The 11,459-nt window shown below is 47.9% G+C and overlaps 2 protein-coding genes across 4 annotated transcripts; both read left to right on the forward strand.

The window, feature by feature from the left end:
- Positions 1-1,175: 1,175 nt before the first annotated feature.
- Positions 1,176-4,074, forward strand: LOC135510040 (probable G-protein coupled receptor 148). 3 transcript variants are annotated; one of them, XM_064930858.1, is made up of 2 exons: positions 1,176-1,907; positions 1,991-4,074. In XM_064930858.1, the coding sequence occupies exon 2, from the start codon at positions 1,997-1,999 to the stop codon at positions 2,963-2,965; it is 969 nt and encodes a 322-aa protein (XP_064786930.1). In that variant the 5' UTR covers positions 1,176-1,907; positions 1,991-1,996; the 3' UTR covers positions 2,966-4,074. The 3 variants fall into 3 exon arrangements, with proteins under 3 accessions (XP_064786930.1, XP_064786922.1, XP_064786914.1); XM_064930850.1 differs by having other exon boundaries at positions 1,997-4,074; XM_064930842.1 differs by having other exon boundaries at positions 1,176-4,074.
- Positions 4,075-4,170: 96 nt separating this feature from the next.
- Positions 4,171-10,361, forward strand: LOC135510032 (probable G-protein coupled receptor 148). Its single transcript, XM_064930834.1, has 4 exons — positions 4,171-4,839; positions 7,840-8,100; positions 9,305-9,467; positions 9,962-10,361. Exons 1-4 carry the CDS (start codon positions 4,493-4,495, stop codon positions 10,355-10,357), a joined length of 1,167 nt encoding a protein of 388 aa, XP_064786906.1. The 5' UTR covers positions 4,171-4,492; the 3' UTR covers positions 10,358-10,361.
- Positions 10,362-11,459: the final 1,098 nt, after the last annotated feature.

Below are 11,459 nucleotides of genomic sequence, written 5' to 3' on the forward strand. Positions count from 1 at the left end.
ATGGGTGAAAGCAATATGGTGGAAACTGAAAGTGGCACTGTTGACTTACACCAACCATGTTTCTCAGATCTGTGATGGGGAGTATGCAGGAGTGGAGGACACATAGTTTCCTGGAATGAGACGCAGCCCGTGTCTCTGTGAAACAGCTAAGTGGCCCTGTCTTTATACATCCCTGTGTTATGTTCTATGAGTCAACAGACAGTGCATCAGGGCTGATAAGGCAAGTGGTGCAGTCAGTCAGTCGCTGGATCATTGATTTATAGAAGCATTAAGACTAATGGATGAATGCCAGCCATTACTTTGAAAATTAGGTAAGAAAATCACTTGGGACTTTTATTTATTGTTGACGGGAACTGGTTACGTTAATGAAACGTTGCCTTTGGTTGATCGATACGCTTGTCGATAGGTGTGTGTCTGTAAACTTGACTGGGTTTGGTTGATCGATACGCTTGTTGATCGGTGTAGGTGTGTCTAAACTTGACTGGGTTTTACCTTTTGTGTTCATGTTCTAGACAAGGGAGAAAAGTTGATACACAACATTTGTTTTGTAATGATACAGTTTATTGATTGAAACTGCATTGATTAAGAAGCTAAAGCACGAAGTCTGATGTGACAAAGTCAAAATCATCATTTATATTAATGGTTAGATCATTTATTACTAAATAATTATCAATAGAAAGGTATGAACTGATCAGCTATTTTAAATAGATTGCTATCATTCAAAATGTATATATTATTTTTATGACTGTCAGCTATGAGTTGAGTAATAATGGATATTTAGCAGCCATACCACCCTGAATGTCTCTTGATCTATCTGAAGCTAAACAGGGTAGGCGCTGGATAGGAGGACAGATGATGTAGCCTAAATGAGAATGTGTTTGGGAGTAGCCATGCTGATGGTACTCTGCGCGCTGGTTTGGGGAGTGAAGGTCATGGTGTATTGCTGTGCTGACACACTAACGCTGGTGGAAACATACCTTGTTAATGAACATAGTAACTGTGTATTTAGACACCAAAGTTCACAGACATGGCTGTGATTATGACACTGCGGTTTCGAATTTGAATTCATGCGAGATTAATCTGGTCGTTCATTTAAATATCTTGTGTAAATTGCAAAGCAGATGACATCTACGCTCTGCCTGAGGGAGGGAGGGAGGGAGGGAGTGCAGATGACTTTCCATTGAAATAATATTAGCTATCTGCTATATTGAAGAATGTTTACCTAATAACTTCAAATAAACTAGTTTGCTGAAGCCTCTCCATCATAGTACCTGTGTCCATATAATGCAGAGATAAGCTCCTTCAGTTGAACGCCTCTGTTTGTTTTAATCAGTCTGTTAATTAAGGTACACGCTGACAGTCATATAGAGGGTCAAATGGGTTTGAAATCTCTCCGTCTTACTGTAATATAACATCTAGGCTTTCCTAGACAGCCGGAAAGAATGAGATTAAGCATTTTGTATTTTATTTATTTAACCTTTATTTAACTAGGAACATTGCTTGTTCAGGGGCAGAACGACAGATTTTTACCTTGTCAGCTCGGTGGATTCGAACTAGCAACCTTTCGGATGTCTAGATACATCAATTGTATACCCTTCATAATAAAATGTATTAGGTTCTAAATCACTGGTAAAGAGCTAGGCTCTAACGTTAAATTACGTTTTTCACCATTGTTTCAGTCCATCTGATTTCCCACAGAAAGAAAGGACCATCTTTAGGAAAGGCGTCCTGCACCTGTCCACAGAGTTACAATACTGTCTGTTTTAATCCACAGGTCGGCGCAAGAGGAAAACAAGAAAGGACCACCTTCACTTCAGATGCCCTGTCCAGGGCCGTATTCACTTGGCACCAAAACGGAGGAGAACGAACTGAAACAGAGAGAGGGACGACCTGATCTTGTCCATTAAGTAATGCTTGTTTTTGTTCTCCATTGCAAAACGTTTTGCTCCACTGTGCAGTAATGAATACGACCCAGCATCTAACCACACAGTTCCAGATGGTTCTATCAGAGAACATGGCAGCCATGGCCAACAGTTCACACCAGTGGTATGACAGTCTGCAGCGCTGGCACCTGGAGCTCTTCCTGATCCCCGCCTCCCTCCTCACCCTGGCCACCCTGCTGGCCAACCCCATCCTCCTGGCCTGCATCCTCTTCTCCCGTTCCCTGCGCCAGGAGACCCGCTACCTTCTCCTGGCCAACACCCTGGCCGCAGACATGCTCTTCCTCTCCCTCAACCTTGTCACTGTAGTCTGTAATATTTTGGGGGTAGCCATGCTGAGGGTACTCTGTGAGCTGGTTTCGGCAGTGACCGCTGTGGCATATTGCTGCGCTGTGCTGACCGTCACACTAAAGGTGGTGGATACATACGTGGCAGTACGTTGGCCCCTCCACTACCACGACCTGCTCCCCCCAGCCCGTACCCGAAAGATCCTAGTCGGGGTCTGGCTGTTAGCCGCCATGTACCCTCTCTCCCTGGTCATCGTCATGGAGGTGATGGAGGACAATGCCCCACAGAGGTCAGAGGTGTGTCTCATTCTCATCTCCATAGGCAAGATGGGCAGCGAGATGATGGTGGGCGTTCACATCTACTTCACCATGGGAGCCGTTGTCTGCACCCTGCTCATCCTGTATTGTTACGGCCGTCTCTACTGGGTCACCAAGACCCAGGGCATCTGGCAGAGCCGCTACTCCCGAGCCCGGGTCACCCTCTTGGCCCACGGGGTTCTGCTCCTGCTCTACTTCAGCCCGGGCCTGGTCTTCACTGTGGAGCTGGTTCTGTACCAGCGCCAGGAGGTCAGCCAGGATATCCGCGTGTGGATTAACACTGTCAATATGTGCATGCTGATGCTACTGCCCAGGGCCTGTGCTCCCTACCTGTATGGTCTGTGGTATAGGGATATCTCTGATACTCTGCTGGCGGTGCTGCACCAACACAGGACGCTTAGTCAGGTCACTGTGGCCTAGAAATAAAGACCCACACACTCTCACAACCCCATAAAGAGAAATGGGCCGAGGGTTTGTTTAATAGAGACTCTTGTGAGAGTGCCCAGCCTAAAGCATTGGTCCACAAATATTTTTACTTAATGAAGCCCACTATGTTCTCTTGTGACCCACGGTTTGCCATTTGCAAAATCATTCTCCAAACCCAAAGCTGCCTTGAAAAGACCATCACTTTTTAAGAGAAAAACAACATTAATTGCTGAACTTTTATAAAACCTTTTTTCATTTAATTGGTACTATTGCCAAGCTATTTCTCTGTCTTAGCCGATAACACTAGCCCTTCGCTATTTCATGTGTCAATGCATATACAGTGAGCTCAAAGTATTGGGACAGTGACACGTGTTGTTTTGGCTCTGTTCTCCAGAACTTTGGATATGAAATAATACAATGACTGAGGTTGAAGTGCAGACTGTCAACTTTAATTTGGGAGTATTTTCATCCATACTGGGTGAGCCGTTTAAAATTACAGCACTTTTTATACATAGTTCCCCCCCCCCTTTTTAGGGGACCAATAGTATTGGGACAAATTCATTTATGTGTATTAAAGTAGTCCAAAGTTGAGTATTTGGTCCCATATTCACAGCACGCAATTATTACATCAAACTTGTGACAACACATTGGTTGGATGCATTTGCAGTTTGTTTTGAGTGTGTTTCAGATTATTTTGTGCTCAATAGAAATGAATGGAAAATAATGTATTGTGTCATTTTGGAGTCACTTTTATTGTAGATAAGAATATAGTATGTTTCTAAACACTTCTACATTAATGTGGATGCTACCATGGTTACGGATAATCCTGAATGATGAGTGAATAATGATGAGTGAAAATGTTACAGAAGCACAAATATCATACCCCCCTAAATAAAATGCAAACCTCCCCTGTTATTTTTTATGGAGAGAGATTAGCATGTCTTGGGGCCATGATGTTTGTTTTTATATGTTTGTGATTGTTCTGGAATGTCTGTCCTAGTATCTCCCCAAATAATGAAAGGTCATTGGCAGGTTAGCGCCTCTTATTTCCGCATACCATATTCCCATCTTTATGTGGAGACTTTAAAATGGCTGGTTTTGTCGGGTGTCTACTTTGAGAATGTTCTTGTTATTGTTGCTTTCCCATATACTTTTAAAGCAGCTGGGACTGTTTCATGCACTGAACATTGAGCTTGTTTAAAAACAATGTAGGTGGGGTTGAATCAATTCTACATAACCCAAATGCAACCTACACGATTGTCACACATTATATGATGTCAACAAGCTACATAAGCACCTAACAGCTGGGTTTTATGACCATATTATGGCAAAGTAGCATTTCTGTCCATTTGCCTCTAAAGACTTGTTTGCCCTTATCTGGGTGTCCAAGGAGACCAATAACAAACGGATCTGTGGATTGCCTAATGGAAGACTTCACACTCAGTGGCATCACCTCTAATGGCCTGATAGAAAAGAAAAACACTATCTCCTCAAGCTCATTGTTGACACAGTCGGTCGGGGATGGTGGACACTGGGCAAAGAAGAGGGAGACGGCACGTTGGCTCTGTAGTGATGGCCGCTGAAGAGAACCAAGTGGTCCTGTCTCTCCTCTGTGCTTTTGGGACCTGGTACAACAACTCTGGCCACGCTGAGAGACATAGCAGAATCTCCTCTGAGACCAGTGGCAACACCTCAGACAAGACAAACACGACTACCAACTCCTTCCAGAGACAGGTGGAGCTGTTCACCCGCGAGTGGCACGTCTTCCTGCCTCCGCGCCAATCCATGGCCATGCATGTTTGCCCCATCCTGGGCTTCCTGGCGGTTTCTCTGGTGATTCCTGTCATCCTCACCCGAATCCTGACCAGGTGAGTCACCCCAAATCCAAAATTGTCCCTTAGATCGGATGCATGAGTGTGATGGTGATGTAGACCTGATAGATAGGTGTGGTGATGTGTAGACCTGATAGATAGGTGTGGTGATGTGTAGACCTGATAGATAGGTGTGGTGGTGTGGTGATGTGTAGACCTGATAGATAGGTGTGGTGGTGTGGTGATGTGTAGACCTGATAGATAGGTGTGGTGGTGTGTAGACCTGATAGATAGGTGTGGTGTGGTGGTGTGTAGACCTGATAGATAGGTGTGGTGGTGTGGTGGTGTGTAGACCTGATGGATAGGTGTGGTGGTGTGTAGACCTGATAGATAGGTGTGGTGGTGTATAGACCTGATAGATAGGTGTGGTGGTGTGGTGGTGTGTAGACCTGATAGATAGGTGTGGTGGTGTGTAGACCTGATAGATAGGTGTGGTGGTGTGTAGACCTGATAGGTAGGTGTGGTGGTGTGTAGACCTGATAGATAGGTGTGGTGGTGTGGTGGTGTGTAGACCTGATAGATAGGTGTGGTGGTGTGTGACCTGATAGGTGTGGTGGTGTGTAGACCTGATAGGTGTGGTGGTGTGTAGACCTGATAGATAGGTGTGGTGGTGTGGTGGTGTGTAGACCTGATAGATAGGTGTGGTGGTGTGTAGACCTGATAGATAGGTGTGGTGGTGTGTAGACCTGATAGATAGGTGTGGTGGTGTATAGACCTGATAGATAGGTGTGGTGGTGTGGTGGTGTATAGACCTGATAGATTGGTGTGGTGATGTGTAGACCTGATAGATTGGTGTGGTGATGTGTAGACCTGATAGATAGGTGTGGTGGTGTGTGACCTGATAGATGGTGTGGTGGTGTGTAGACCTGATAGATAGGTGTGGTGGTGTATAGACCTGATAGATAGGTGTGGTGGTGTGGTGGTGTATAGACCTGATAGATTGGTGTGGTGATGTGTAGACCTGATAGATAGGTGTGGTGGTGGTGATGTGTAGACCTGATAGATAGGTGTGGTGGTGTGTAGACCTGATAGATAGGTGTGGTGGTGTGGTGGTGTGTAGACCTGATAGATAGGTGTGGTGGTGTGTAGACCTGATAGATAGGTGTGGTGGTGTATAGACCTGATAGGTAGGTGTGGTGGTGTGTAGACCTGATAGATAGGTGTGGTGGTGTGGTGATAGACCTGATAGATAGGTGTGGTGGTGTGGTGTGTAGACCTGATAGATAGGTGTGGTGGTGTGGTGGTGTGTAGACCTGATAGGTAGGTGTGGTGGTGTGTAGACCTGATAGATAGGTGTGGTGGTGTGTAGACCTGATAGATAGGTGTGGTGATGTGTAGACCTGATAGATAGGTGTGGTGGTGTGTAGACCTGATAGATAGGTGTGGTGGTGTGTAGACCTGATAGATAGGTGTGGTGGTGTGTAGACCTGTTAGATAGGTGTGGTGGTGTGTAGACCTGATAGATAGGTGTGGTGATGTGTAGACCTGATGGATAGGTGTGGTGGTGTATAGACCTGATAGATAGGTGTGGTGATGTGTAGACCTGATAGATAGGTGTGGTGGTGGTGGTGTGTAGACCTGATAGATAGGTGTGGTGGTGTGTAGACCTGATAGATAGGTGTGGTGGTGTGTAGACCTGATAGATAGGTGTGGTGGTGTGTAGACCTGATAGATAGGTGTGGTGGTGTGTAGACCTGATAGATAGGTGTGGTGGTGTGTAGACCTGATAGATAGGTGTGGTGGTGTGTAGACCTGATAGATAGGTGTGGTGGTGTGGTGATGTGTAGACCTGATAGATAGGTGTGGTGGTGTGTAGACCTGATAGATAGGTGTGGTGGTGTGGTGGTGTGTAGACCTGATAGATAGGTGTGGTGGTGTGTAGACCTGATAGATAGGTGTGGTGGTGTGTAGACCTGATAGATAGGTGTGGTGGTGTGTAGACCTGTTAGATAGGTGTGGTGGTGTGGTGGTGTGTAGACCTGTTAGATAGGTGTGGTGGTGTGTAGACCTGATAGATAGGTGTGGTGGTGTGTAGACCTGATAGATAGGTGTGGTGGTGTGGTGGTGTGTAGACCTGATAGATAGGTGTGGTGGTGTGGTGGTGTGTAGACCTGATAGATAGGTGTGGTGGTGTGGTGGTGTGTAGACCTGTTAGATAGGTGTGGTGGTGTGGTGGTGTGTAGACCTGATAGATAGGTGTGGTGGTGTGTAGACCTGATAGATAGGTGTGGTGGGTGGTGTGTAGACCTGTTAGATAGGTGTGGTGGTGTGTAGACCTGATAGATAGGTGTGGTAATGCTACTGTTTTAACCAATGCTTTCAGATCAACTTAAGCACATAAGGGTTAGGGTACGTGTCAACCTCATTCCACGGAGGGCTGTGTCTGCAGGGTTTCGTTCCTCCCTTGTACTTGATTGATGAATTAAGGTCACTAATTAGTAAGGAACTCGCCTCACATGGTTGTCTAGATCTTATTGAAAAGGAAAACCAAAAACCTGCCGACACCATGGATTTGAAACCCCTGGGTTAGGGTAAAGTTGATTTGGAATTAGGCATATGTAGCATTCATCATTCTCCTCCTTCCCCCCTCCTCCTCCTCCTCCTTCCCCCCCACCTCTTCCTCCTCCTCTTCCTCTTCCCCCCCCACCCCCCCCCCCACCTCCTTCTCCCCCCCACCTCCTCCTCCTCCCCACACCTCCTCCTCTTCCTCCCCTCCTCCTCCCCCACCACCTCCTTCTCCCCTCCTCCTACTCCTCCTCCTCTCTCCTCCTCATCCCCCTCCTCCTCTTCCCCCCACCTCCTCATCCTCCGCTCCTCCTCTTCCCCCCACCTCATCCTCTCCCCCCCGCCACCTCCTCCTCCTCATCCCTCCCCTCCTCCTAATCCCTTCCCCCCACCTCCTCATCCTCCGCTCCTCCCTCCCCCCCCACCTCATCCTCTCCCCCCGCCACCTCCTCCTCCCATTCCTCCTCCTCATTCCTCCCCTCCTCCTCCTAGCCCCTGGATGCGCCAGGAGACCCGCTACCTCCTCCTCGCCAATGCGTTGCTAAGCGACATGCTGTTCGTGTCGCTGTACATGGTGAGTGCCTGTCTGAATGCGACGGGCGTACTGATGTCAGAGTGGGCATGCTCTACCATCCTCTTCCTGCTGGGGTTGCTGTACTGCGCTGGGATCTTCAGTACCAAGGCCATGGTGCTGGACACCTCACTGGCTGTGATGGCTCCACTTCGATACTACGCCCTGTGGCCCGTCTCCAGGTAATGGGAACACGGGCTGGGAGAGTTTTATCAGTACTTCTTATGACTTCGCTGTATGATGTAATAATGGATGGAGTTTAGAGAAACTGTTATTTATCTTCCGTCTTTACTCCACTTCTTCACCGGTTGCCCTTTTCTTGTGGAAACAGGTCACAAATCCTGCTGCTGTGCCAAAGCAAGTGAAAAGGATAAACAAAAGTGAAATAAACAAAAAGTGAACAGTAAATATTACGCTTACACAAGAATAGACATTTCAAGTGTCATATTATATCTATATACAGTGTGGTAACGATGTGCAAATAAAGTTGTTTTTTTTTTAAAGGAAAATAAATCAACATAAATATTTACAATTGTTTTCGTTCTTCACTCGTTGCCCTTTTCTGGTGGCAACGCATCACAAACCTTGCTGCTGTGGTGGCACACTGGTATTTCACCCAGTAGATATGGGAGTATATCAATATTTTCACATTCTTTTGGGGTCTGTGTAATCTGAGGGAAATATGAGTCTCTAATATTGTCATACATTTGGCAGGAGGTTAGGAAGTGCAGCTCAGTTTCCACCTCATTTTGTGTCTCTCTCTCTCCCCCCTCTCCCTCCCCCTCTCCCCCTCTCTCTCTCCCCCTCTCTCTCCTTCCCTCTCTCCCTCCCCTCTCCCCCCCCTCTCTCCCCCTCTCTCTCCCCCTCTCTCTCCCCCCCCTCTCCTTCCCCCTCTCTCTCCCCCTCTCTCTCCCTCCCTCTCTCCTCCCCCTCTCTCTCCCTCCCCTCTCCCTCCCTCCCCCTCTCCCTCCCTCTCTCCCTCCCCTCTCTCTCCCCCTCTCTCTCTCTCTCCCAACTCTCTCTCCCAACTCTCTCCCCCTCTCACCCCCCCCCCCCTCACCCCCCCCCCCCCTCTCTCTCCCCCCCTCTCTCTCTCTCTCTCCCTCTCTCCCCCTTCTCTTTCTCCCTCTCCCCCATCTCTCTCTCTCTCCCCCGTCTCTCTCTCTCTCCCCCTCTCGCTCTTGCTCCCCCTCTCTCTCTCTCTCCCCCCTCTCTTTCCCTCCCCCTCTCTCTCTCTCCCCACCCCACCTCTCACTCTCGCTCCCCCCCTCCCCCCCTCTCTCCCCCCCCCTCTCTCTCCCCCCCCCCTCTCTCCCTCCCCCCCCCCCCCCCCCCCTCTCTCCCCCCCCCCTCTCTCTGTCTCTGTGTGTGTGTGTGTGTGTGTAGGACGAGGAGGGCGATCGCTGGTATCTGGGCTGTGTCTATTTTCTTACCAGCAGCGTCTGTAGGAGTGCTTGTGTGGTACCACTCTACTGGACCCTGTTCCCTACACATTTGCTCCCTGCCCCTCCTGCTGGTCCTCACCATCAGCCAGTCCACTCCCATGCAGGTGGCTCTCAGTCAATCAAATAACCAAGCAATCGCAATGGAGATTACTGTGTAAACCAAGGGTAGGCAACCCTGGTCCTGCAGTGCTTCATATTTTTTAACCGAACTGGAAGACCAGGTGTGTTGAATTTAGGCAATTACTGATCAATTAGCTCAGTTGGTGTGGTGTGAAGTTGGAACAAAATCATGCAGTACCTGCAGCACTATAGGAACAGGGTTGTCTGCCTCTGGTGTAAACCTAAACAATACTTATATTCAAGAGTGAGAAGGTTTATGCATATTACAAAAAATATATTTTTATTTTATTTATTTAACCTTTATTTAACTAGAACTCCCAATCACGGCCGGATGTGATACAGCCTGGATACGAACCAGGGACTGTAGTGTAGTTATTATTTTGGTCTAAGATGTACTTTATGTATTGTAAAGTGAAACCAGTATGTGTTTTTGCATACTACTGGCTTCTGTCTCATTACATGACATTGTAATTCTCAGGTGTCCATGCTGCTGGCAGTCACAGGCGTCCTCCTCATTCTGCTCCTGGTCTTCTCTGGCTATGTCATTCTGTACTGTCGCACCCGCATGTCTGGCGTGTGGAGAGGTGAACGCTCCTCCCGGGCCAAAGGCACATTCCTCATCCACTACCTCCACCTCATCCTGTCCTTCCTGCCCATGTTGGTGCTTCTCATCAAGCTACTGCTCTACTGCCACCTTGATGCCCTGGACCTGCGTGCCAACCTGTGGGTGTCCCTGGTGGTGTGTAACATCCTCCTGGTGCTCCCCAAGGCCCTGGCTCCCTACCTGTACGGCCTCAGGTACAGGCACCTGTGTGAAGCCTTGTTGGCCTTTTATGGGCTGAAGCGGCCCACCGCCGTCTCGCCTGTCTTGTGAGAATAAAACAATAAAACATTTTCCTGGACTTATAAGAATATTAGCAAAGAAGAAGAATTGAGGAGATGGGTCGGTTGACACACGTTTCAGCATCAGTATATGTTACAGGAGAATTTACAATATTAAGAGAAATATCAAGGTCTTGAGTTGAAATGGGGACCCTTTTTCTCCTCATATTTTATTCCAACATGGAGTTGTAAGCCATCAAACACTCTGTCCACTTGTGACAAGCAACCCCATCCCGGGGTTGGTTGCCAGGACAGTGTGGGGTTGGTTGCCAGGACAGTGTGGGGTTGGTTGTCAGGACGGTATGGGGTTGGTTGTCAGGACGGTATGGGGTTGGTTGTCAGGACGGTATGGGGTTGGTTGTCAGGACGGTATGGGGTTGGTTGTCAGGACAGTGTGGGGTAGGTTGTCAGGACGGTATGGGGTTGGTTGTCAGGACGGTATGGGGTTGGTTGTCAGGACGGTTTGGGGTTGGTTGTCAGGACGGTATGGGGTTGGATGTCAGGACGGTATGGGGTTGGTTGTCAGGACGGTATGGGATTGGTTGTCAGGACGGTATGGGATTGGTTGTCAGGACGGTATGGGGTTGGTTCTCAGGGGTATGGGGTTGGTTGTCAGGTATGGGGTTGGTTGTCAGGTATGGGGTAGGTTGTCAGGACGGTATGGGGTAGGTTGTCAGGACGGTATGGGGTAGGTTGTCAGGACGGTATGGGGTTGGTTGTCAGGACGGTATGGGGTTGGTTGTCAGGACGGTATGGGGTAGGTTGTCAGGACGGTATGGGGTTGGTTGTCAGGACGGTATGGGGTTGGTTGTCAGGACGGTATGGGGTTGGTTGTCAGGACGGTATGGGGTTGGTTGTCAGGACGGTATGGGGTTGGTTGTCAGGACAGTATGGGGTTGGATGTCAGGACGGTATGGGGTAGGTTGTCACAATGTGTGCCTTTTTGTTTTTCAGCATATATTGAACCAATTTAGAACGTTTTAGAAAAAAGTAAATGCTTTCTTTATTGAACAGTATTTCTATCTAATATAATAAAAAATAAATATGTAAAAATAAATTGAATGTAGTTTAATATTTGCTTCACATTGTAGTTC

Source organism: Oncorhynchus masou, chromosome 3 (genome assembly GCF_036934945.1).
Source record: "Oncorhynchus masou masou isolate Uvic2021 chromosome 3, UVic_Omas_1.1, whole genome shotgun sequence".
NCBI lineage: Eukaryota > Metazoa > Chordata > Actinopteri > Salmoniformes > Salmonidae > Oncorhynchus > Oncorhynchus masou.